Source organism: Barbus barbus, assembly GCF_936440315.1.
Source record: "Barbus barbus genome assembly, chromosome: 18".
In the NCBI taxonomy this organism is placed as follows: domain Eukaryota; kingdom Metazoa; phylum Chordata; class Actinopteri; order Cypriniformes; family Cyprinidae; genus Barbus; species Barbus barbus.
In genome coordinates, this window is record NC_136746.1 from 29,364,632 (window position 1) to 29,392,596 (window position 27,965).

Below are 27,965 nucleotides of genomic sequence, written 5' to 3' on the forward strand. Positions count from 1 at the left end.
ATTATTACAGTATTTTCACACAGTCCACAATGAATTAATCAATAAAAAATAATTAAATTAATACCCATGCAATCACAATGTTTGAGACTGGCTGAGATTCAGTTACACAGAACAACTGAAGGGTCGATACTGATATAAAACCACACAATTACAATCAAACAAATCAATGCAACATTTAATGAACGAATATGAAAACATAAATATTAAACAGCTATGCAAAAACCTCAAAAGCAAATTAAAAATAATTTCAGGTGGCTCTAGTCGTCATGATCTGCTGCGGTGAACAGAGAACAGATTAGTTTATTTATCATTTATGTATCTGCTCAAACATCTTTATACATTAACACTTCTTACCATTAAATGCCGTCCCACACCATATGCAGTAAAAATGCACTCCTCGCAGATACGAGCTGAGAAACTGCAGCTTGTCTAAAGGCTGTAAAGAAAAAACGACAGAATAATGTTGTTTCTAAATAATAATGCAACACAGTAAAATAATTTTAATACACAGAGGCACAGATAAGGCTCCTCTTAACAGACTTCTTTAAAAAAAAATTAAAAATCTTAATATATGTATATATATATATATACAAATTAAAAATGATATGTAATGATTTATCAAATTCATTGTAGTAAAAATTACAGCATTTTTACAAATTTTTTACTGATGATTGTATTCGTCAAGCTCAAACATTGAAGCCTGCGATCAACGTTATTGCAAGACAAATAATAAAACAAATTATTCCCCTCCAAAGCAACTTGTTAGCAATGAAAGTGTCATAAATAGTCAATCACAGTTTTTAAGTTGCATTTGTGTTTCATGCTTGCATCAGGCATTTATAGCTTATAATACAGTCTGATATAGTGAAAATATGCAGAAAAAACAGCTCAATTTTATTCAAATTTGGTGCAGATGCAGACAAAAAGTGATGAAATTAGCAGATACTTACATAAAATTCATCACTCTATATCTCCAATAATATGTCTTCGTAAAATTATATTTAAATGCTTCGTTTATTATCAAAACATAATGCAATACAATTCAGTGAGGACTGAGAGATGAACAAATAAATGTTCCACAGAAGCTTAAGGCTGGAAGAAGCTCCTATACTTTGATCTCCTGAGATACAGACAATGCAAACACATACTGGCATCAGTCTCCACACAGAGAGAAAACGCAGGAAAACCTCTTTCACATGTGTTCCTTCTCCTCACTTCCTTCCCTTCACTCAGAATGACTTCATGCAACATATAATGTTCTGTGTCAATGCCTGAATTAACAGTCATGTTTGATATCATTTAAAATGTCTCAGTGTGACTGGTGCACGCCGTCATGTCCAGAGAAACAGACTAAAAGGTATTACAAGAAAGTTTAGGGATACTTTGCAGAAGGTTTGCCCTTTTCCTGGGGTCTTTCATCCAAATGCCCTCCTGGGTGTGCATTCCCCAGGCTTAAGATCCGATTTAATGCAAATTCCAGTTATTTCATGCCTCTGTTTGGAGAAAGTTTATCTTGGTCTGCAGAAGGCTCAGGGTGATTCTGTATCCAGAGGAGCCCATACACTCCACACTATATATATATATATATTACTGGAGGCAGGAATGCATCTGTGACCACAAAACCAGTCTTAAGTCACAGGTATATTTGTAGCAATAGCCAACAATACATTGTATAGGGCAAAATTATTGATTTTTCTTTTATGCCAAAAATCATTAGGATATCAAGTAGAGATTATGTTCCATGAAGATATTTTGTAGATTTCCTACCATAAATATATCAAAACTCCATGTTTGACTAGTAATATGCATCGCTAAGAACTTCATTTGAACAACTTTAAAGGAGATTTTCTCAATATTTAGATTTTTTTGCACCTTCAGATTCCAGATTTTCAAATAGTTGTATCTCAGACAAATATTGTAATATCATAACAAACCATACATCAATGGAAAGATTATTCATTCAGCTTTCATATAATGCATAAATCTCAATTTCAAAAAAATTGACACTTAAGACTGTTTTTGTGGTCACATTTATTTTCTGTATTTCAAGGTTAACAAGCATATTCACTGTCATACATTGTAAAAAATGACTTTTAAAATTGTAAATATACATTTTACAAGAAAATGCTATTTCAGGTTTCCCACTTAAAAAATGACGTTTAAATCAATGTGTAACAATTTGTGAAATTTACTAGCAATTTCTGAGTTCATGTTTGTTTGCTAATAAATACAAATATTATTCCGTGTTTATCTCTAACGCCCAGCAAACACTCACACAGTGACATGTTATTACAGGAAAAGATTTAAACTCACATTTGGTTCAGGAAAGCGTCATGTAATCATCTGTGTAATTAATGAGAGACTGAGAACAAATTACACTTGAAATAGAAAAGAAATCCCTTGGATCGCTGTTGTTGTTTCCTCCAGTAAATGTGTCCGACTGGAGCACAGCAGAAAGTGTGTTTGGTCCCTGTTTAGACTGAGACTGAACAGAACAGAGCACATTCAGGGCTTTTTTAGAGATACTATGGTCTGCTTTCACAGACAGGGCTTAAACTAAGCCAGGGTTAGGCCATAGTTCAATTAGGACATTTGAGTCATAAACGTCCCATAGACAAAAAAAAAAAACATTACTGGTGTCCATCTTGAGACAAAACAAAGGCATTGATATTTACTTTTACTTTACTTTTAGTCATTTAGCAGACGCTTTTATCCAAAGCGACTTACAAGTAACTAAAACTAAAAGTCAAAACTCTGTAAATACTCTATACACACATTTAAGAAAATACAGAAATTAAATAAAATTGACAAATGCATACAACATTTCAATACTAAACATTTAAATAAACATAAAAAAATAAGCTAAAAACAATTAAAAATATTAAAACAACAAAAGATATGAATGTAATAATGCTTCTAAGCTAAACAGCAAAAAACAACTACATGTGTATGTACAGCCACACACACACATACACACACACACACACACACACACACACACATATACATACATATATATATGTATATCTCATTAAATCTCATAAAATAATAAAATCTGAGGCTATTGGTTCTTAAAACTAAATTTAAAAAAAATAACTCATTTGATTTAGATAATGATGGCTTCTTTAGTGTTTCTCTTACAAAATGATTAACACATGCTACCCTCATACAAACTTACCGAGGACTGGATTGTGCAAAACATAGACTTTACTGCACCTTAATACTGGGCATGGAGATTTCAAGCCCTTTTATGTGCAATACACAGAAACCTTTCAATACGGTTTAGACCATCTCAACTCCCACATAACATTATACAGAGTAAACCAGCTACAAATATCAAAAGAATACATGCAGCAGGCCAACAGATAATGAATTAAATTAACGTTTCGTTCCATTTGGAAAACTAAATGTTAGATACAAGAGTGGTTTATATTCACATCAAGGAATGAGGAGTATGTGGTTGCAGAAACAGGCCTGGTGAGCAAAACAACACCACCATAACACACAGATAATAAAGAGAAAGCCATGTGTTGGGTTAATCACAAGTAGCTAATACTAATATATACAGGGTGCAGAGTCATGCACACAAATACAAAACACCATCATGCTAACACCAGTGACAGTAAATAATGCAATAAACATCCATTTAAGAACAAATGCAACATAAAACCGCAATGTACTTTTGAAAAATAGTTTTATGGTCTTTTATCATTAATTTTTTTTTTTTATAGTGGTGTTTGATTCCCAGGGAGTGCAACAGTGACAAGTTTGACCATGACCACTTCCTCTCCGAGGTCTTTAAAGATGGCTAGATTTAATTTAGTGAACATTTTTTACATCCGTATGGAAATATCATTATATTTTGTAATTGTCATTTAAATCTGAATCATTTTCAAATTGTTTGTCATAAAGCAGCATCTCAGGAAAATGTTATGGGTTTTCAATTTCAAATATGACTTCTTGTTATGAAACAGGACATCATTTCATACATGTCCACTGTAGAGGACACCAGTTTATTATGCATTTTGGAAGACATAACAATTGAATAGGAAGATCAATTATATATAAATTTTCTTATGAAATATTAGATATTATTATGAAAATCGGGCCAATTATTACACCCATTATGACCATTCATTTTTCAACATGCTGTCCCAACAGCAACACATTAATATGCAAATTAGAGATTATAATTATAATTATAATTTATCTCATAGTTATAACGTTATAGTTATGACTTTTCATGTCATAATTACAATATGACATGAAATATGAATCTCGTGATTATAACATTCTTGTCATAATTTCTACTTATGTCATAATTAACTTCTCAATATTATAACATTTTGACTTATAACAAGTCAAAAATATTAACAAAGTCATAAGTCAAAAGTTTATAATATTGAGATAAGTTAATTATGACAAGTAGAAAATATGACAAGAATTAAAAATGTTATAAATATGAGATAATTTTGGCACAATTATTAGATAAAAAGCTAGAATTCTGAGACGTCATAATTTTGACATAAAAAGTTAATTATTGCATAAAATTTAAATAATAAATATAATAGTCATAATTGTGAAAAATCGAAACTAGCATACATTGAAATTATGACATACTAAGTCATAATTATAATGTATAAGGTTGAAATTGATGTACAAGGAGTCAAAAAATGAGTTAGTATGGAATTATAAAATTACTGAGATACTCAAAATGAACATAAAAAGTCAATATTAAATTACGATATGCTAAGTCATAAAGAAGTCATTTTTAATGTCAGTCATAATGACTATAATCTCATAATGACTTATAATTTAGATCTTTTTTGTCATAATTATGAATTTCTAATTGTGTCATTCTAAGTCATAATTATGATTTACCAAAGCACTTTTTTTTCTTTTGTGGCAGAAATGTGCTCTCTAGTATTTTAATATTAAAAAGACATTTAGAAACGATCCGGCTCTCACCTACTACTCTGAGCTCGAGGCAGAATGAACTCTGTCCCGCTTTATTTGAGGCGATGCAGGTGTACGTCCCATCATCGGCTTGAGTCAGAGGGTCAATAACCAGAGAATGCATCCCATTTTCTGTCACGAGCATTCGGTGAGTAAGGTCTGGATATATGGGCTTCCCGTTGAGAAGCCACATGATTTCAGGATGAGGTAACCCACTCACCTACACAGCAGAGGAGGGTTCAGAGCATGAAGAATGATTTACAAACATGGCAAAACATACAATATGTTTTTTGTCATTGCGTTGGATAACAGACAGCTGCCCCAAAAAGTACTTGGACACTTCAGTGACTTTTCAAGCATTTTGGAATTAGACAATAAGAGTTTAAATAGTTTTAAATGATACAACGGAATACAAAGTCACTAGTAAGTACTTAAGTGACCAGGTTTCTTAAAGTAGATTATAAAAGTGCATTTTGTAAATATGTCAAATTTGAATTTTTATTTTTAAAGGATATTGTAAATCTGGGTTAGTAAATTAAACTGAAACTAATATTAAAACCATTAAACATTTTTTTTTTAAAAATTGGTTGATTAAAATGAAACTTCATGTACTAAAATAACTAAAACCGAAATAAAATAAAAAAACAAAAAAACTCTATAGACATATAGGGGGAAAAAACTACGAAAAATGAAAAAAACTAAAAATCATTAAAATAATTTAATTAAGATTAAAATGTAAAACTAAAAACCTTTTTAAAATATTAATTAAAAACTATAACAGTTCTCCATCTTTTAACATAACATGCATTTAACATAAATTTAACCTATAATACATTTTTATTTAATTGCAATTAACATGCAATAGAGTGCAAAACTTTAAATTCAGTTTGAAGTATATTAATTTAAAGTATTTTCTTTCAGTAAGAACCTGTAAAGTGTACTTTTGTATATTTAGGGCCAGATTTACTAAACAGGGTAAATTAGCGTAAGAGCGTTATTCTATAAAAGTGGCGATGGGAGGGTGATTTACTGATAATGCACAGCACTAATTACCGCTTTCTTCAAGACATGCTTTTCTTGGGCGTTAATAATAATAGCGCAAATGCCAGTAATTAGACAAGCGCAAACATTAGTAAATCATGTTGCATGATTCATTTTAATACTCTCCTCCCATTAATTTTGCACCTGAAAGGGAAACTCCTAGAAATGCATATTTAATAAGATCAAGCGCAAAAATAACTGTGTCCATGCCTTTTCAGCGCTAATTCTTCACTGCGCATCTTTAGTAAATCCTGACAGTACTACTTTAACACCAAAAGATGGTTGCAAGCTGTTAGTGAATCTGGCCCCAAGTCTGCTAGAACTCCTAATTCAATGATGTTCAGCGCTCAGATGTGTTTTGGGATCACTGTCGGTTATATCTTGCTGGAATATCTCCAGTACCTTGCAGTCTAACCTACAGAGGCATCCCTCGTGAGCCGACATGTCTCCTGAAGCCTGCAGGAAGTGCGGACGAAAGAAGCGCTCTTGAGCCGGCTCGCCCTCCACTTCCTGTACACGCGCTCGGACTCTGAGTGATGACAGAAATATTACCAGAGATGCAATAAATAAATGTTCTTTATTTACCCTTGTAAGACCCCCCCCCACACACACACACACTTTCTCATTGGATCTAAGCAAATCTCATGGGTGACCTATTCTGATCTCAAAAAAGTGAGCTGTCACTGAAAGGTGAGGAGTTTGCATCTATGTATTACACATGCAAGTCTATTAAACGTATGTCTTTGTTAGCCATTATAGCTGCAGAAGAACTGTATAAAACTGAGCACTTATCCAACTCACCTCTGCGAGTGAACCATGGGACGGTTTCGCACGGGACCCGTTTGGACAATCAAATGGCCAGAGCAACTTATTCTGCCCTGTGAACATGCAAACAGGCTCGACTTTCATTTCTGCTGTACATCAGAGTCATTTCTGATGATTTTCTCCAGAATGTTTGCTGGCGTTACCTGTGGATTCGCTGCCATGACTGTATAATTGCCGTCATCATCACTTGTGATGGTTTCTATGTGTAATGAACACGTCCCATCACCATCTCTGATCTTCTTACAGTGCTCGTTTTTCTTCAAAATCTGCTTTCCATCCTTAAACCAGTAAACCTGTGTGGAAAAGTACAAAATAAAAGTCCATCAACAAGTAGTTTGGGCTATATATTTCTGTTTCTGTTATGCTTAAAGATTGAAATGAATATAAACTGTCCACAAAATGAATTATTTAGAAAATAGTAATATTAATTGTTAATCTACAAGCACTACATTAATAATTTTTTTAGCTATATAAAATAAATGAGTACTTTTATTCATTAAGGAGGACATATTAAATTGATCAAAAGTCAGTGTAAGGATATTTTTAATGTTATAAAAATATTTCTGTTTCAAATAAATGTTCTTTTGAACTTTCTATTCATCAAAGAATCCTGAAAAAAAAATGTATCACAATTTGCACAAAAATATTGGGCAGCACAACTGTTTTAAACAAAATATTTCAACAATCAGAAATGTTTTTTTGAGCAGCATATTATACTGATTTCTGAAGGATCATGTGACACTGAAGACTGGAGTAATGATGCTGAAAATACAGCTGCAGATCACAGGAATAAATTACAGTTTACAATTTAAAACAGTTATTTTAAATTGTAAAAATGTCCATTTTATTGTATTTTTTGGTCAAATAAATGCAGCCTCGGTGAGCAGAAGAGACTTCTTTCAAAAACATATTTACAAAATCTTACCAATCCCAAACTTTGAACCATAAAGAGACACAATAAAAGTGTTATTTTCTGTGCATGCATGACAAGATCATAACAGGCTGTCAAAAACTCACTTTAGGAACCGGAATTCCAACAACTTTACAGGTAAATGTGACAGGAATCCCTTCCACAGCCCTGAAGTGCTTCAGTTTCTTGTCGAAGATGGGCGCGATGCATTTTCCAGTGGGAATTTCATCGTGCTGCACTTCATCGTCCGACTCTTCAACTGGAGTTCTTTCCAAACGAAACTCGATCTCACTCATTAGCCTCTGCTCAAAGCTCGACACCTTGTATTCCTACAAAACACATCGTTACGAAAGAATTAACTGAAATTATTCATGAACGTGTCCCATTTATGTTTTCATATTAACTAAACTTTCATATTAACTACTTTTTCCAGGTTGTGTGGAAACATTGCTCACAGTTGCTACCTAAATCTGAAAGTTTCCAGTCGCATAATTAAACAATCAAACTGATAATAGTAATGTCTAAAAATCTAAATATAGCAATAAACATACAAACAAAGAGATATCTGATAAATGACAAGGCTAATCAGTGGTCAGGTTATTTTCAACAATCGGTGTGAACTTGTATATTTGCATGACATATTTTACAACATGTAATTCAATTACAATAAAAAGCGGGCTTTGTGGAGATAATATAACATTATAACATTTAACCTATTTGAAGGTAGTTACGGCTTTTTATCTCACAACAATTTTTTGCAATTCTTGGAAAAAAGTCACAATTGCAAGATTTGAACTCAGAATTCTAATTAAAAAAAAGTCAGAATTGCAAGATTTAAGCTCAGAATTCTAATTTAAAAAAGTCAGAATTGCAAGATTTAAGCTCAGAATTCTAATTTTAAAAAGTCAGAATTGCAAGATTTAAGCTCAGAATTCTAATTTTAAAAAGTCAGAATTGCAAGATTTAAGCTCAGAATTCTAATTTAAAAAAGTCACAATTGCAAGATTTAAGCTCAGAATTCTAATTTTAAAAAGTCAGAATTGCAAGATTTAAACTCAGAATTCTAATTTAAAAAAGTCAGAATTGCAAGATTTAAGCTCAGAATTCTAATTTTAAAAAGTCAGAATTGCAAGATTTAAGCTCAGAATTCTAATTTTAAAAAGTCAGAATTGCAAGATTTAAGCTCAGAATTCTAATTTAAAAAAGTCACAATTGCAAGATTTAAGCTCAGAATTCTAATTTTAAAAAGTCAGAATTGCAAGATTTAAGATCAGAATTCTAATTTAAAAAAGTCAGAATTGCAAGATTTAAGCTCAGAATTCAAATTTAAAAAAGTCACAATTGCATTTAAACTCAGAATTCTAATTTAAAAAAGTCAGAATTGCAAGATTTAAGCTCAGAATTCTAATTTAAAAAAGTCAGAATTGCAAGATTTAAGCTCAGAATTCTAATTTTAAAAAGTCAGAATTGCAAGATTTAAGCTCAGAATTCTAATTTTAAAAAGTCAGAATTGCAAGATTTAAGCTCAGAATTCTAATTTTAAAAAGTCACAATTGCAAGATTTAAGCTCAGAATTCTAATTTAAAAAAGTCAGAATTGCAAGATTTAAGCTCAGAATTCAAATTTTAAAAAGTCAGAATTGCAAGATTTAAGCTCAGAATTCAAATTTTAAAAAGTCAGAATTGCAAGATTTAAACTCAGAATTCTAATTTAAAAAAGTCAGAATTGCAAGATTTAAGCTCAGAATTCTAATTTAATAAAGTCACAATTGCAAGATTTAAGCTCAGAATTCTAATTAAAAAAAGTCAGAATTGCAAGATTTAAACTCAGAATTCTAATTTAAAAAAGTCAGAATTGCAAGATTTAAGCTCAGAATTCTAATTTAAAAAAGTCAGAATTGCAAGATTTAAGCTCAGAATTCTAATTTTAAAAAGTCACAATTGCAAGATTTAAGCTCAGAATTCTAATTTAAAAAAGTCACAATTGCAAGATTTAAGCTCAGAATTCTAATTTAAAAAAGTCACAATTGCAAGATTTAAGCTCAGAATTCTGAGAAAAAAATTTAATTTAGCGTTTGTTTTATCCCGTGGCAAAAACAAATAAAGCAGAATTGCTAGATTGCCAGAATTGTGAGATTTAAACTCAGAATTGTGAGACAAAAACAAACAAACAAACAAAAAAAATCACATTTAGCTTTTTTTTTTTACTCGTGGCAAAAACAAATAAAGCTAGATATTGCTAGAGGTAAACTCAGAATTGCAATTCTGAGGAAAAAAAGTCAGAATTGTGAGATAAAGTCGCAAATGTTTTTATTCTGTGGTGGAAACATATGTTCCATATGTTCTGGGGGTTAGAGAAAGGATGAAAATTGGTCCTATATAACTAAATTATGAATGTTTTTGGTGCAAAAATAAATAAATACACAAATAAAACTGAAAACTAGGTTACTAAATAGCTATGATATGAAACTTTTTAACACACCTTCCCATTTTAAAAGTACCTATTAGTATCTCAAGAGGCCTGTCCGGTAACAGCTCGCCTTCAATTCTGGATGTCCGCCAACATGTCTGAATACAGTCACCTCTATTTATAGTACAGAAGAGCCCTGTTCATTCCTATCTCTGTCTAGTCTCTCAAGCCCAGCGCTCATGTTTACTCACAGATACTATCTGTTTGAACTGTGATTGCAATAAAAACACAACCCAAACTGCAGATGGACTAATGTAGTGCTCATGTCATTATTGTTTCTGTTTGAGATACCCATTGAACACTGATATTAATATTCATGTAGTTAGTATAGCATTAAATTAAAGTTGCTCATGCATAATATTTTGTGATAGAATATTAGTTAGAGTATTAGTTACAATTTACAATATAGCTATATTTTTTATATTTGTTAAATGATTCCGACTTCAGGATTTAATGTTACAATTTGCAGATTTTAAAACAATTATTGCTTTAAAATAATTACTTTACAATACGGTCCCATTGGTTAACATTAATTACTGCAATAACTAACAATAAGGAAGGAATCTATTATTCTAATATGTCATATCTAATCTCTATCTATACTAATCTAATTTATTATATATATATATATATATATATATATATATATATATATATATATATATATATATATAAAATATATTAAACATTAATAAAAACACAACTGTTTATTTTTAGTCCACGTCAGCTCATATTAAGACATACATTAAATGAACTAACATTATCAAATGCTTTCTAAGTATTTTCCATTGTTAATGTAAACTGATATAGTTAACAAATGTAACCTTATTGTAATGTGTTCATGAAATATACTGCATCTTCCTCTAAAGAGAGTTATTATCCATGCAGTTTCATTAGTGGAAAAAAGCCACAGCTTTATATCAGCTCAGGATCATCTTGTTTCTCGTTTTAATCAAAATTGATTCTTATATTATGAAACTAATGCACTTCAGAACAAAGCACTGCTTGCAATGGAGAAAAATCCTTGTACCTCGTCATAGTTAATGACTGTTGCAGTGGGAATGTTTGGTCCGAGCGGTCGGCTCACTTCCCCCCAATAACTCCGCTTCTATGGAGGACAGGATGAATGACGATGATGTAAACACAAACGCTAGTCACACATCAAGACAAATGTGTGATAAATAGTGTTTTTATCATGTTATTCTGACAAGAAACACTTCAGCGTGAAAGTGTTAATATGTTGCATCACATTTGACACATGAAATGTGTTAGAATGCGAAAACAGTGAAACTGATTATTAAAAGAGAATAGTTGCATTGATGCAAAGCCACTAAATGATGCATGGAGATTTACAGACCACAGAAATGAAAACAAAAGATTTTCATTAATAAATGACAGCCAGCAATACATTGCAATTGAAAGTATTAAATGTAACGAAGCCCTCAAATAAATTATACTGACATTTAAACTCAACATGAAAAACCTGAACATGGAACAATCTAATGTGAAGCTGAGGAGGATATTAAATGAGAAAAGAAGTAGGGTTGGTGTCATGTTGACTTTAAACAAAGCTTTTAATTGAAGTCCAATCCAAATTATTTTAGAGACATTTACAGAACACCTAAATATTTACAGATTTGCGGCGCTATGAAATATAAATATATTGCAAATAAAAAGTAAGTAAAACTGCAGCATGCACTTAAACAAATGCTGTGTACACCAGTATATCAAATACAAAAAAAAATGGTGCCATGCAGGAATTACACATATATATCTATATAGATAATTATAGAATTATCTGTATACATATCTATCTGTAATTCCTGCAAGGCATAATTTCGGCTAAATACAGGTGATATATTTTTGCATTTGGTGCAAGCCAACCAAGAGTTAGAGTCAGCCTTCAATTTCAACATCAAAAAGTAAACTTAAAGCACAAGAGATAAAAAAAGAACATGTTTTAGCTAATATCATTACGAAGTCCTAGCTATTTTGTCTTAAAGGGTAGCAGTGATTTATTTTAGAGGACAGACTGATCAAGCTGTGGTACACGGAACATGTTATTTAGAGGGATATTTTTCTTCCCTATTCCTTCTCCATCTCCATCAATCTGTGTTTTGTGTAAGCACACACAAACTTAACTACTACAAACCAAGATTAAACCCTCTGTAATAGTGTCTCACATAAAGAAACCCGTAACTCGAAGTAAGATGATCAGAAACAGCAAAAACTTTCTTCTGTGAATAGCAGAAGATGAGCAATTTTATATAACTGAATTGTGTCTGTCAATCCTGCAAAGCACGGCCTTGGCCAACTATTTGCACTATGCACAACAAAACCCATCTTTGTAATATTTATGACCACATACCTGCTGTCCAAAACTAAGCTGTTCATTTTTAAATTGCAATTTCTTCTCAATATCTTGTAACAATGTTTCCTTGCTCTCACGGATGTCATCATCAGACATGAATCTGGAACCTCTTTGATTCTTCTTTAGTGCACCTTGAGGCCTGAACATGAAGTAACACAATGAGACTGAGGTAAGGCATTAAAATATGATACAAATACGTGTGTATATATTTTAGACAATTCAAATTATGCTGTTAAACAGCTCTAAAAAGACCATAGTGTCATTATTTACCTGAACTAGTCAGTTCAGTCTAGTCACAATGATTAACAATAATTAAGTGCTAAGACCACTTTTATGGTATTTTATGGTACTTTGCATCCTTTCTGAAACTTGAGACCCCTAGTTCTCAATGCGCAGTCATTGTACTGAAAAAACAGCCAGGATACTCATAGCATGAGAAATCAAATTTGCCTTGATCTTTTTGCATATAAGAGGTCTTTGTACCATTAAAACATCCTACAAGATTCATAGATTAAAAAGTCATCCTTATTATGAACAAAGCATTTATTTAATCAAGCTCCAAAAATGGCTCGTTTTAGATCCGAGGGGCAAGGTGACGTCACCTAGCCCCAGTCATTTGCACACTGGATACAGTATACAGATGCGCGTTCACATCCTGACACAGTTGCTCGAGTCGGTGGTCAACAGGACAAATGGAGTGAAAGAACGTTCGTTTTGACGCGTTTGGTTTAATCAGCTCGTTCACGTCACTGTACAGATATCAGAAGGATCCCACCGTAAGGAACAAGTGGATAGTTTATTTTTAATGATGTCCCGGATTATGTCAGAGCATTGATCGGAGCATTTTGCTTTGTAAACGAGGCACAGTGTTATGGACAGTTCACAAAGAAACATTTGTTGAAAGATGAAGCAATGCTAGATCTGACTGCAGCTGCATCACAAATGTAAGCAAATTATTTCATAATGCTTTTTTATTTCGATTATGTTGTCAAAACACACACGCAATTGCGAGGGGGCGTTGATATTGTTTCCTTTGCTATGACGTGAGCCAATCATAATTACTGAGACGACTTAAAGGACCCGCCCCTTAAAACAGGACGTTTCTGAGAGAGGTTCAGAATGAGGGTTGAAAATATTTTTTTCCTCATATTTATTTGTTTTTTTTTGGGGGGGGGGGGCAAAAACTTTATTAACATAAGTAAACTCAAGGAACCTATTAAAATAAAATAAAAAATCCATGTCATCATGACCCCTTTAAGAGAAAGCGTGATCTTCAAACCATATTATGATATTACAATATTATAATACAGTGGTCTTCAACCCTACTCCTGGGGACCCCATGGTCCTGTACAGTTTATTTCCAACCTGCTTCAACACATTTGCATGTGTATTTTAAGTTAAGCTATTCTGAAGAACTTGATTACCTTCAGGTGTGGTTGATTAGGGTTGGAGCTAAACTCGGCAGGACAGTGGATCCCCAGGAACAGGGTTGAGAATCTCTGTTATAATGAAATGTTGTGTTTGTGTTTGTTTACCCAGGTGGGGCCCTCTTAGGCAGGCCCATGGCATTGGTCGGAAGAGATGTTGGAAGTGAAGGAAGGACTGAACTAAGGAAGGCCACTGGATTTTGGATGGGGCTAGGAGTGGAACTGCTAGATGTTGGTGAAGAAGCTTGTGGGGGTGACTGAGTTCTAAAAGAAAACACTGAATTCACCATCCCAGGAGGCAGTAGAGGTGGTGAGGACACATATGGTGGGCTGCTTGGACACTCCAGAACTCTTGTTGGGAACTTTCTTGGGGACGGAGAAAACTGGTTGACGGGCGACGTGAGCGCCCGTGTCGACTTTGGGAATATCTGTGCAGCTAATTCATGGAGCATTGGAACAGGAGACTCAGTTGGGGAAGGACTCCTGATAGGAGAGAGTGTCTGGGCCGCGATGAACTCCTTCGGCCTTGTATAGGTGAAGCTCTGAGTGGAGATTGGAATAATCCTGGGAAGTGGAGGCCGGGTGTCATTCAACGGAGGTGGAGATATTGGACTCGGGATGGGTGCAGGTTTATTTCTCACTAGATGTGATGAGGTGATTGTACTCAAGAGTGGATAAGACACACCTTGAGAATGTGTGTCTTGTGGAGCCATGCTGGGATGAGAATTTGGGGTGATGTTTAACTTTGGCGCAGTGTTGTTCACCGCTGATGCATTAAGTGATATCAGTGCCTGTGTTCTGGCAACACTCGTGTCACTAACGGGACCAGAGTTCATCTGCAAGGTTGGATTCATGTTTATTTGTGAAATATGGGTGGAAGGAGTAATGGGTGGAACATTGGCCACATGGTTGGGGTTTGGTTGGGTGGTTGGAGCCATGAGAAGTTGGGGAAAAGTTGCAGAAGGTCCCAAATTTGGAGGCATAGGGATGTTGGGAACTCCTCCTGGTTGAGTTATTGGGATTGTTGGGATCACACTTGGGATAGGGGTAACTGGAGCCACAATGGGGGAGATTAGCCCCAAATTCAGCTGAGGAGGAGTGGGCACCACATTAGTTTGGGTTAGTAGGTTAGAGGGAACCATACCCGGTAGAACAGTACTTAAAGTAGTAGGAACCAGATATTGTTGAGGTATTGGAGGGTGGTTGTGTAAGGTTGTGGCTGATGGAATAAGTTGGGGCAAAGGCATGGAATTGGTTAAAGGCATGCTCAATTGGGATACAGGTACAGCTTTTAATATGGGAGTAGGTGCTGTAGGAAGTAGAGGGACAGATTCAGGGATCGGCAGTGGAATTGGAGCAGAGTTCATTACAAGAGGTGGTGGTTGGAGTTGGGAAGGAACTGGATTTGCAGGAGTTGACTTGACAGGCAGTGGCTCACAACTTGTCCTGTCTAAATGTGGTGAATCTTGGCTTGGGGAGACGTTTTCCTGCCGCTGTTCCATAAGCACCTGGTTGTGGAGAATCTGAAGCTGCACTGGGTCTCTAAGATAAGACAGAAGAGGAAAACAAGCATGTTTTCTACTTCAGATAGTCCTAAAATGTAATTTAACTCTCAAGTTGTCTTGCAACACTGAAGGTTTTACTTACAATTTTGGTTTGGCCAACACTGGTGGTGGATCTTTAAATGACATTCCTTTCTCTTCCTCGTCTTCATCCTCCGGGAGTTTAAAGGTTACACGGAGGCCAACTCGGGAACTAGAGCGGGATTCGTTGTGATTCCCTAACACACCCTCGGGTCTTGTCTTGAGGCAAGAAGTTGGGGGATCTGGTATGGGTTTAACAGTTGGTTGCTCTTGATGGCTACTGGAGTTTACTGGTGGGAGACTAGTAACAGAAGGGCAAAGGGTTGGTTTTGAACCATTTGGTAATGGTTCAACGCAGGCATCAGAGCTCATAGTGATGCTGGAGGCTGATCCGTTTGATGGACTTTGGGTCACTTGTGTGGAAGGCTTAAAAAAAGACCCTCCTGAATCAAAGTGTGTTGTGCTAGAGCTGAGAGGCTTATGGTTTGAGTCTGAGTTCAGTGAAGAAGAACTGAAGCTGAGTGGGTCTAGCTGAGGTAAACTAGTCCTGAAAGTATCTGAGCTGTATTTTCCAATGCTGAGAGGGTTTAGACTAGGTAGGCTAGTGGTGAGATCATGGCGAAGGGTACTAGGATTTAGGGAATCTGAGCGAGGCGTTCCAGAGTCCTGAAGGTCTGAATGCTTATATCCAGAGCTCAAAGGGTCAAGGCAAATCATACTTGAGTGAAGCTTGTTGTTTACAAGAGGAACATCTGGTTTACGCTTTAAAGTTGTTGACATCAGTTCTGTTGCTGGAACCTTTTGGAGGGAGGATTCCACTGTTAAAGTGCTTGTCGTTTTAGGATTGGTGCTGTTATTATTGTGTCCTATCAATGCAGACAAAATATTGTTCAGAATTAGACGTGAGATATATATACATTTTTATCTCATTATGAACAGTCTTAACCCTTGTGCACCCTTATGGACATTTTTGTCCATTTCAGTTTTTGTTGTTGATAATTTTGCCTGTGTTAATGCTAACTGCATAAATTTTGGCTCAGGTGTGTATTTTTATTGGAATTTTAATATTCCACCCTCATTTTCTTTAATATATCTATTTTACACTAGGTATAAAAAAATGAAACACTCAGCACATTTTGGACAAAAATGTCCCCATTGAAACCCATTAAAACTATGCTATTTTTGCTATTTTTAAATCGCAGCGCCATTTAACTGTAAAATGATGCAATTTTTGTTAATAGGCTTTCATTCTGTTGGCAAGGCTTCAAAAGTTATTTATTTTTACTATTTTTTACTAGATGGTGCCATTTTTTCAGGTTTGGTCTATAAAGGGTCTATAAAGACCTGAGGGGGCAGTCGTGGTGGCCTAATGGATAGAGAGTTGGACTTGTAACCCGAAGGTCATTGGTTCAAGTCTCAGGTCCGGCAGGGATTTTAGGTGGGGTAGTGAATAACACTCTCTCCACCCTCAATACCATGACTGAGGTCAGACCCTTGAGCAAGGCACCGAACCCCCAACTGCTCCCCAGGCACCTCAGCAATGGCTGCCCACTGCTCCAGGTGTATGCTCCAGGTGTATGTTCGCTAGTGTGTGTACACTTGGATGGGTTAAATGCAACAAATTCTGAAAAATTCAGAAAACAAATTCTGAGTATGGATCTTGGCCACACACCACTTCCCTTTTTTCCCCCTTAAAGCAAATACTCGCTTTATTCCTGCTTTTTCTGCTTCTGCATATTATAGAGCCAGTTGGATAATTAATGCAGCTATAATTGTGTGGGTGTGTTGGGGCCTGGGCCTGGCATCGCTCGAAAAAGCCCCTGGAGCTTAGCTTTCATCATTATAGAGAACCGTCAATTCCTGGAGTGAGGGGCGTGGGGGTACGTTCGACCCCGCCAGGGTCATCCTTCCCTGGGCCTGGCATCGCTCGAAAAAGCCCCTGGAGCTTAGCTTTCATCATTATAGAGTGAGGGGCGTGGGGGTACGTTCGACCCCGCAAGGGTGATCCTTCCCTGGGCCTGGCATCGCTCGAAAAAGCCCCTGGAGCTTAGCATTCATCATTATAGAGAACCGTCAATTCCTGGAGTGAGGGGCGTGGGGGTACGTTCGACCCCGCCAGGGTCACCCTTCCCTGGGCCTGGCATCACTGGAAAAAGCTCCTGGAGCTTAGCTTTCATCGTTATAGAGTGAGGGGCGTGGGGGTACGTTCGACCCCGCCAGGGTGATCCTTCCCTGGGCCTGGCATCGCTCGAAAAAGCCCCTGGAGCTTAGCATTCATCATTTTAGAGAACAGTCAATTCCTGGAGTGAGGGGCGTAGGGGTACGTCCCACCAGCAGAGTTTTGCTGGCATGTAATGGGGAAAATTTGGTACTGCAACCAAACAAAATCTTACTGAAAGCTCATTTTTTGAGATATCAACCTCAAATTTGGAACACAACTTGTTTAGATTTATGGCTTTGATTTTCTAGCAGGTTTAGAGTTCAACATGTTACATATATAAAATATTCATAAAATAAAATATAAAATATTGTTCATAAATCATTTTCATAAACTTAAACCTGTATAACTTTTTTTTTTGGTTTCACTTTTTAATTTGATTTTACTTCAACAATAATCTGCCATGGTCTTCTTTAAAATGAGACCAAACTTAAGTCTGTGCTCCCAAGCTTCCAATTTTTATGACCGTTTTTTGACATTGACATCATTGACATTTTTGTCCATTATGGACCTAAGTGTAACTTTTTTTTTATTGATGCACAAGAGTTAAGCTGATCCAATAATCGATTCCACAACAATAAAACAAAATTACCTTTTACTCTCAAAAAGGCAGTACTGGAAACTGTGCCATATTTATTGCTGGCTATGCAAATAAATGTTCCAGAATCCTCTGGAAAGACCTCCGCAATAACCAAAGTACATATCTCCTCTGATGTCCACACCAAACAGAGAAATGGTACAATGTTAGGTGGTTAGAGTCATGAAATAATTACCTTGACAGAGCAGGGGTAATCAAATCCACCTACCAGATTCAGCCATGGATCTTGGTTCTGGGATGAAAAAAGCAGAATGTGTGAATTGTCAGATAAAATTTTTAAGAAGAAAGAGTCAAGCACTGTAAACCTTTCTTTCAAGTTACAAGTTGAAACATTTTCAGCAGTTTTCACGGATGGCTCCAACCACATATCTAAATGCACTATGCATTAAAATTATACATACTCTTCTGAAGGATTCTGAAGTCTGGAGAATCTTCAATAAGTGTTCCCTCCCGGTACCAGTCCACTTTAGGGGAGGGAATGCCTTTTACTCTGCACTCCAGAACTACCAACTGACTCTCTAAAGCCAGGATATCCTGGAGGTTCTACAGCAAGAGAGACAATGGTGTACAATGACATGGAATGGAAAACCTGTGAAAACATTTACCCCTAATGGGTGCATAATAGTAGCCTAGAATAGTAATATGTACCCTTAAGGTAGTAATATGTACTTTTCTGTTCCTAATCTTGGCCACATTTTTGCACATTTTTTCTGAGAGTGAACAGTGGATTTTATGCAGTTTAAAGGGTGTTCTGTGGGGTTGATTGTGCATTACTAGGTGGTTTCTTACTGGCCCAAGTCAAACGGGGACACCACCAAGTGTCTATGATATTTCTAAACATGGCTTGCACTGGATTTGCCTGTTTTACAGCCTGCCAGGTAAAACTGCATACCAAGGGTTTGACTCCCTGGATTTGGGACAGGCATCCATGCAAAAGTTTAAAACACGTAAAAATATTATAATACGTATATGTTTTTTTCAAGCATTAATTTATACTTCATTGGCACTCAATGTCAAGATTTAGAAATACAAGCTGTGTTTGCTCTACCTTCGTAAACACTGGAGCTGCCATCATGGGCCTTACATCGAAGCTTTGAAGATAACTACTGCTGCCATTTAGATTCTGAAAACAAAACATATGGAATCTAAGAAAAACACATGCATTAGTGGGAAATCAAAACTGCTGATTTGGTGTGTTTTTCATACCTCAGAAATGCTCTGTTGAGATGTTAACAGTACATCGGAGATACTTTGGCTGGATGGAGGTGATTGTGGTGATGGTGGGGCAATGGTCAGTGGAGGAATAGGTGGAGTGGGCTCCACCTCAGATATTACAGGTACGGTTGGTTCTTCTACAGATATGGTTGGTTCTACTACAGATATGGTTGGTTCTAGTACAGGTATTTCAGAGCTGACAACCTTGGAACTCAGAAGTTCTGTATCTTCCTGCTTAGAGGTTGGGTCAGCAATCAGCTCAGTCAGTGGCACTGCTTCTGTGTCAGAAGGTGCTGGTGGTTCAGTGAAGGTGGTTGTTATAGTTGGTGTGGTGTCTTCAGCAGATGTGTTGGGTTCTGCCAAGACCACAGCAAGTATGGGCTGAGGAGAACTTTCATGAAGTCTGGAAAAAAAAGATGCGTGCATGTGATTTCAACCCCTAAGGGTTCAAAAGTTACTGCAGATACAGATTTTATAATGGAAAATATACAAACTCACTCTGCTTGAAAATGTTTTTCTTCGTCAGAATCTGATGACGATGCTCCTAATAGAAAATGAAAATAAACAAACTTAATTTCAGACTGCAGCTGCAATCATTTAGTCAATGTATAATTCATATTAAATAGTCCATAAGTCATTTACACTGACCAAAATTATAAACAATACTTTTGTTTTTGCCCCCATTTTTCATGAGCTGAACTCAAAGATCTAATACTTTTTCCATGTACACAAAAGGCCTATTTCTCTTAAATATTGTTCAAAAATCTGTCTAAATCTGTGTTAGTGAGCACTTCTCCTTTGCAGAGATAATCCATCCATCTCACAGGTGTGGCATATCAAGATGCTGATTAGACAGCATGATCATTGCACAGGTGTGCCTTAGGCTGGCCACAATAAAAGGCCACTCTAAAATGTGCAGGTTTATCACACAGCACAATGCCACAGATGTCACAAGTTTTGAGGGAGCATGCAATTGTCATGCTGACTGCAGGAATGTCCACCAGAGCTGTTTCCCGTGAATTGAATGTTCATTTCTCTACCATAAGCCGTCTCCACAGGCGTTTCAGAGAATTTGGCAGTAGATCCAACTGGCCGCACAACCGCAGACCACATGTAACCACACCAGCCCAGGACCTTCACATCCAGCATCTTAACCTCCAAGATCGTCTCTGACCAGCCACCTGGACAGCTGCTGCAACAATCGGTTTGCATAACCACAGAATTTCTGCACAAACTGTCAGAAACCATCTCAGGGAAGCTCATCTGCATCCTCGTCGTCCTCATCGGGGTCTCGACCTGACTGCAGTTCGTCGTCGTAACCGACTTGAGTCGGTAAATGCTCACATTCGATGGCATCTGGCACTTTGGAGAGGTGTTCTTTTCACGGATGAATCCAGGTTTTCACTGTACAGGGCAGATGGCAGACAGCGTGTATGGCGTCGTGTGGGTGAGCGGTTTACTGATATCAACATTGTGGATCGAATGGCCCATGGTGGCGGTGGGGTTATGGTATGGGCTGGCGTATGTTATGGACCATGAACACAGGTGCATTTTATTGATGGCATTTTGAATGCACAGAGATACCGTGACGAGATCCTGAGGCCCATTGTTGTGCCATTCATCCACGACCATCACCTCATGATAATGCACGGCCCCACGTTGCAAGGATCTGTACACAATTCCTGGAAGCTGAAAACATCCCAGTTCTTGCATGGCCAGCATATTCACCGGATATGTCACCCATTGAGCATGTTTGGGATGCTCTGGATCGGGGTATATGACAGCGTGTTCCAGTTCCTGCCAATATCCAGCAACTTCGCACAGCCATTGAAGAGGAGTGGACCAACATTCCACAGGCCACAGTCAACAACCTGATCAACTCTATGCGAAGGAGATGTGTTGCACTGCGTGAGGCAAATGGTGGTCACACCAGATACTGACTGGTTTTCGGACCCTCCAATAGAGTAAAACTGCATATTTTAGAGTGGCCTTTTATTGTGGCCAGCTTAAGGCACACCTATGCAATAATCATGCTGTCTAATCAGCATCTTGATATGCCACACCTGTGAGGTGGATGGATTATCTCGGCAAAGGAGAAGTGCTCACTAACACAGATTTAGACAGATTTGTGAACAATATTTGAGAGACATGCCTTTTGTGTACATAGAAAAAGTCTTAGATCTTTGAGTTCAGCTCATGAAAAATGGGGCAAAAACAAAAGTGTTGCCTTTATAATTTTGGTCAGTGTACTTACCCTCAATGTAGATTTCTGCTGAGGTGGAGTCTGTGCCATAAAAATTGGAGGCAAAGCACGAGTATCTGCCTGTGTCTTCTTCAAACGCCTCTGCTATGATCAGTGTGTGTCGCTCACCATTAGCGATGATCTGAATATCAGGACTGTTTTCCAACTCTTTACCCTCACAAAACCACCTGGAAAACACAATCAGAATGTTACATTCCGGACAGAAACACAAATCAACAAGTACATCCACAATACAATAAATTCATGAATGAAAAAGTAAAACATGCACACAAATCATGTCTGAACGCATCTGGTTTTATTTTGACCTCAGTCAAAAATCCAATGAATGTACATTCAGTTGTATACTGACATTAACAGACTAAAACAAACATCTAAATGTTTCAGCCCAGGCCATTTACAACACCAATACAATGCATATTTACTTAAATGTATATTTAATTCATCAGTTTAAAATTTTAAGTGTGCTAATGACACTAAATGAATGCCTTTGAACACTATTTGCGGTCTTGCAGGTCACAGAGTTCATTAATTCAAGCATTACAGTATCATGACTTTTTTCAATTCCTGTTTGATTGCCAAAATGTGCACCGTCACCATGTAAAACAAAAAAAAGGTTCAATTGCAATATATCTCGAAATAGTTGAATATCATCTAGATTTTCAGTCTATTACTATCTCACTATGCAAAGAAATTAAATGCGTTGTTAAAAAGAAGAATGTTGAGTATGATGAATAGCTTTTGGACATATTAAATGGTCAAACCGGCCTAATTAATGTAAAAAAAAAAAAAAATACAGGTCACAAATATCTCGATTAACAAAAATAAAGAATGAATTTAAATTGTATAGGGAAGAATCTCTTGAAAAACTAGTTGATTAGAAAAAGCTATTTGCTTTCAAATTTTCAAATGAACAAAAGCATGTAAAAAAACCCCCATCAGAATTAGAAAATAGCAATGGTAATACCAGCAGCAAATGTCAATAAGAAAAGCTATCCAGCATGAAGACATACCAACATTTTTAAATCACTAAATGAATGAATGAAACCAGAAAAATGTTTATTTCACCAAATACAATGAAACGTAATTTTCATATTTACTCTACTGACATGACGACTTTCTTTAGTCATTTAATGGCAAAAATCAGTTGTCAGACTATTAGATATTAAGCCATTTACTAATGAAGTTATTTTTTGCGTATATCACTTTGTTAAAGAAGATATTCAAAACCATGTCAATCCATTTCACAAATCATCCAAAAATCACTCCTCCTTATCGAACACATCAGCAAAATAAGAACCACATCACAACACAAGACAAAGTACAACAGCATTCATTCAGTAATAAATCAAAGGGCTAAAATCAAACTCTTGAATCCACAAATATAACTTTACCACAACCTTACCTAGAAGACCGTACAACAGTTATTTCACTTTAACTGCTGTTTCCTAAAATTTCCTCGCTGAAATCTAAAGCGCTTCTGAAGAGACGAGCTGTGGTTCATTCCAAGGGCAAAACATGGCTGAAATGTATTGGGTTCGATCCATGAGCCAATGAGGATCATTTCTAATGAGTAAGACTCTACTTTGAAAGCTTGAGTTGTGGGGGAAAGACATCCAGGGCTAGATCTGCACCTGTTCAGGCTATTTTCCCTCTCGACTCACCCACGGCACAGGAACCCCTGTTAAAACTGGACACAGCATCCCTGACCGACACGCATGAGCTAAACATAGAAGGGCCACTCATACAATCACCAACACTGCTAACAGATCTGTCAGATATTTAGCAGGCATTTGCCTCTGACAGAGAAACACTTGACATTTTTAGTTCCAACAACTACATTTACTTGTTTAGAACTTATAAAGTTTTAAGATTTTGGAAATTCTACTAAAAAGACAAATTATTAAGTAAAATGTTTCTAGAAAGCATTGGCCATGTCATTTATGTAGAGATGAATGTTCTCAAATGGTGCTGTAAGTAAAATGTTGAAAAGTGAAGTAAGTTTGGGTCAGTGGAGGGATGATCTAATGTTTCTGACATCACAGTCCGTCGGTCAGCTGAGAACAGCTGTCCAAGCACGTCTCCTGTCACACAGACACGCTCAGAAAAGCACGGGTTTCCTTGACCTGTCAGTGTGGGAAGTTTGCATTGAGTAATGTTACACTAACGTTTCATCAATGACACACTGATAACCATAAATACGTTTAAAAAAAAAAATCATGGTGTTTAACAGGTGTCTAAATAGCTTAAATAAAGGTTTTGTCATTCAAAGTTATTCAAGGCAAAAACGTTACATGCATGATCGTTTTATATGAAGTTTTAACGTTTAATGCAAGATCAGTTATACAAAGTTATTAATTGCATGATCAATTCATACAATGATATTAAATGCTAAAATGTTAAATGTATGATCAATTTATACAAAAAAAATATTAAATGCAAAAATGTTAAATGCAAAGCTATTAAATGCATGTTTAATTTATACAAAGTTATTAAATGCAAAAAAGGATCAAATAATGATACATTTATATGTAGTTATTAAATGCAAACATGTTAAAAGCATGACCATTTTTTTAATGCAAAGTTATAAAAATAAAAACACACCCAATTTATATGAAGTAGTGATGAAACAGCCTCATAGTTCAATCAAACATAATTTCAAATCATAACCGAAGAGAGAATATATCCATAACGTAAGTATAATTGTAGCTAACAGTTTTTCAGCACACTGGAGCACTAAACCACGTACAGATGTCCAGTTTATAGAGAAGCACAAGCTGAATATCCTGGCCAGAGCAGCACATTTCCACAAACTGAGTCATTCAACTCTTTATGCTTTGCAAGTTATGAGAGACTGAAAGATAATCATCCTTTAAAGTTCATCTAGCCTCAAGCCAGGAGCTAATGCTAAAGCTAATATAAATATAATATGAAATAAAATAAAACATAAATATTAGATGAAAAACATAAAATAAGTATAATTTGAACTAATAAAATAACTACAGATGCCCCCCCCCCCCCAAAAAAAAACATTATAGAAATATTAAAAATAAAATAAAACTTAAAATTAAAAGCTAATTCAAAATATACTATAATGGTATATAAATAATACTAAATAACACTGTAGCATCTTACATCACCATAGTATCATTTTTTTGTAAGGAAGTGACATTTATTTGTGCAGTTTATTTCATGAATTTGGACAGAAAAAGCATTCATTGTGCCCAAGTAAACACTGCTACAATAAACTATAATCATATCCGCACTAATTGTGCAATAATTAGCAAAACTTTGTACCCATTTAATATCTTGTTTACTCTTCTACTCTTTGGCTAACTGCGCTCTACTGAAGATGTAGCAGCTACAGCACAACGGCGCCAGTGCGCTCACCACACACCAGCTACAGGTGGAGAGAAGAGAGAGATAGAGCCAATCAAGGGGATGGGGATTATTAGGAGGCCATGATAGACAAGGGCCAGTAGAGGGAATTTATCCAGGACACCGGGGTTACACCCCTACTCTTTACGAGAAGTGCCATGGGCACACATAGCATCATATTTCCGATGGAGCAAAATTAGAATGGCTGAGCTCAGACTGCATGTTATACGGTCAGCTTTCACAAGACGTCTTTGTGCTCACAGGCAATGCTTGAGAAAGTAGATTTTTAGCATGCATTTGCTAGCAAAACCTGTTGCCATGATGCTACGGTGTTACAGATCTCTTGTGAAAAAGTACACTTTTTGTACTTAAAAAGTATTTGTTATGAAAATAATAAAGTACTTATTATGGAAATAATATACTTTAAAAGAATATACTTAAGTGCAAATGAATGTAATGTTTTTGGATGCTTTATTGCATGTTAATCGCAATTGAATTAAAACATATTCCAAATTTATATCAAATGCAATTATTTAAACTTAAAGGGATAGTTCACCCAAAAATGACCTTTTTTCTCTCTATACTATGGAACTCATAACAACTCTTTCGTTACCAATATTCTTCAAAATCTTCTTTTGTGTTCGAGATATGAATGAAATTCATACCGGTTTGAAGCAACATAAGGTGAGTAAATGATGACACAATTTTTCATTTTTGGGTGAACTATCCCCAAGAGAGCCACTTAAGGAATTGATCTTTATATGCAATTTCTTAATTACTTTTCTTTAAAATATGGTTAATGTGCACTGCTGAACACTGTTAAACATTTATGATAAACTAGAATGTATGTTAATGTCATTTCTATTATACAAATTACTACATTTAAAATGTACTAACTTTAAATATGAATTCAAATTAGTTACAATTATAGTACCTATTATTATAGTATAGTATAATTATAGTATAGTACCTTATCAAGTACCTTACATGTGCTTTAGTCAGTCAACACATCAAAATAAGTGAATTTTTTAAAGTACAACAAAAGATTATTAAAACTTAGTGTATTTTAAAATAAAAATTATAATTTGCACTTTTTAAGTGTACTTAATTCATATAAGAAACAGTCACAAAAGTCTCTCTCTTTTTAGGAATGCTTTTATTTCAATAATATTATATTATCCGCAAGTAAAGTTGGTTTAAAAACACATTTAAGATTTGAAGTACACTACAAAAGCACATTCAATTCAGTTAAATGCACAAGGGGTGTTGTCAAGGTGTTGTTATTTACACAAAAATGTTTTTTTTTAAGTTTTTACAAGAACAAATCCTGTCATTCTTTCAAAATCTCATGTTTTAAATCAATACATTACTTGCAATTTATGTGTAATTATTTGTGATATTTACTTGCAATTTCTTAGTAAAAAAAAAATTAGTAAACGTTTTTTTTGTGTGTGTGTGTATGTGTGTGTTTGTGTGTGCGTACACTGAAAAATATGATTAATTGAATTTACTCATTTTTTTAAGGTAAGTGGTTGCAATCAATTTATTTGAGCTACATTAAATAAACAAATTTATTTGACTAACTTTCCATTTTTTTTAATGTAGCTAAAATAAATTGATTGCAACCACTTACCTTAAAGAAATTTAGCATCATTTTTTTCAGTGTAGTTGCTAAAGTTTCTGACTATTTCATGCATTTACTAGCTGGCTGCTTTCTGCATGAACAACAGTAATAATAATGCACTAATCATGTGCATCAATAAAAGCTCAAACTCACCGAACTTCAGGAGCAGGCAGTCCTCTGACAATACAATCCAGCTGCACTTTACTGCCCTCAGGAACCTCCCTGCTTTTGAGTTTCTGTATAAAGTGTGGAGGTTCACACACGGGTTCCTCTGAGCCCTCCGGTGGAGTCAGAGCCGGTTCCTCACACGCTGACTCCGGCTCCTGAGGCTCCTCTGTGTCTCGACTGCTCTCCATCGGCTCCTCCATCTGCTGGTTGAGCAGGATAGGTCTTTCTCGATCTTCTGCATTAATGGAATACGAAGTGCCATCAAGCTGGGTTTTGTTCTGGCATCGGCTCCGGTGGGGTTTGCAAGTACGAGGCCGAATTCGCTTGGAGCTGTTGGCTTTAAACAGAGACGAAAGCTCTTCTATGAAATCAGCTGCTTTGTTGAGGAACTCCTTCTTGGATTGGGTCTCCAAGCCGTATGGAGCGTTTCTCTGAGGTCTTTTGAAATCCGCCGCAGGTTCCCTAGCACTTCTGACACTCCTGATCGCATTGTCTTGGATGGGAGTCTGGACTGTTTGTCTTTCTGAAATGACCTCTGTTTCTGGAGTGGGTTTGTTGGAAGGAAAATTATAGTGGCTCATTGGTGGATGCGTGTCGGATCTCTCCTCACGTCCTTGAGGATTGCTGCTGATGGCTTTGCAGGCCAGATCGACGCTTTTGTCCAGTTCCTCCTGGCTCAGAAAAGCAGAGAGGTCCGGGAACCGTGGCTCCGCTTTCCCACCGGAGTCGTCCGCTTTCTCCTTGAGTGTCCCGTACACCAGGCGGCGAGGGGCGTCTATGCAGCTGGGTTCGCCGTGTCTGTGATGAGCTCGGGCCTCGGCCAGGTAACTCTCACGCAGAAGCTGCGATAAAGACGTGGGCTGATCCATGCTGTTCTCCTGCATGCTGCTGGAGACAAAAACACAAAGATTTGGAACACTGA

At 36.2% G+C, this 27,965-nt stretch overlaps 1 protein-coding gene across 1 annotated transcript; it reads right to left on the minus strand.

Moving 5' to 3' along the window:
• Positions 1-257: 257 nt before the first annotated feature.
• LOC306884220 (myopalladin-like) lies at positions 258-27,927 on the minus strand (the record flags this gene model as incomplete). Its single annotated transcript, XM_079439938.1, has 18 exons — positions 258-274; positions 4,969-5,176; positions 6,400-6,526; positions 6,799-6,875; positions 6,966-7,115; positions 7,840-8,061; positions 11,232-11,309; positions 12,570-12,711; positions 14,108-15,541; positions 15,647-16,448; positions 18,393-18,509; positions 18,607-18,630; positions 18,800-18,941; positions 19,447-19,521; positions 19,605-20,016; positions 20,112-20,157; positions 21,868-22,043; positions 27,029-27,927. 18 exons carry the CDS (start codon positions 27,925-27,927, stop codon positions 258-260), a joined length of 5,148 nt encoding a protein of 1,715 aa, XP_079296064.1.
• Between the last annotated feature and the right edge of the window lie 38 nt (positions 27,928-27,965).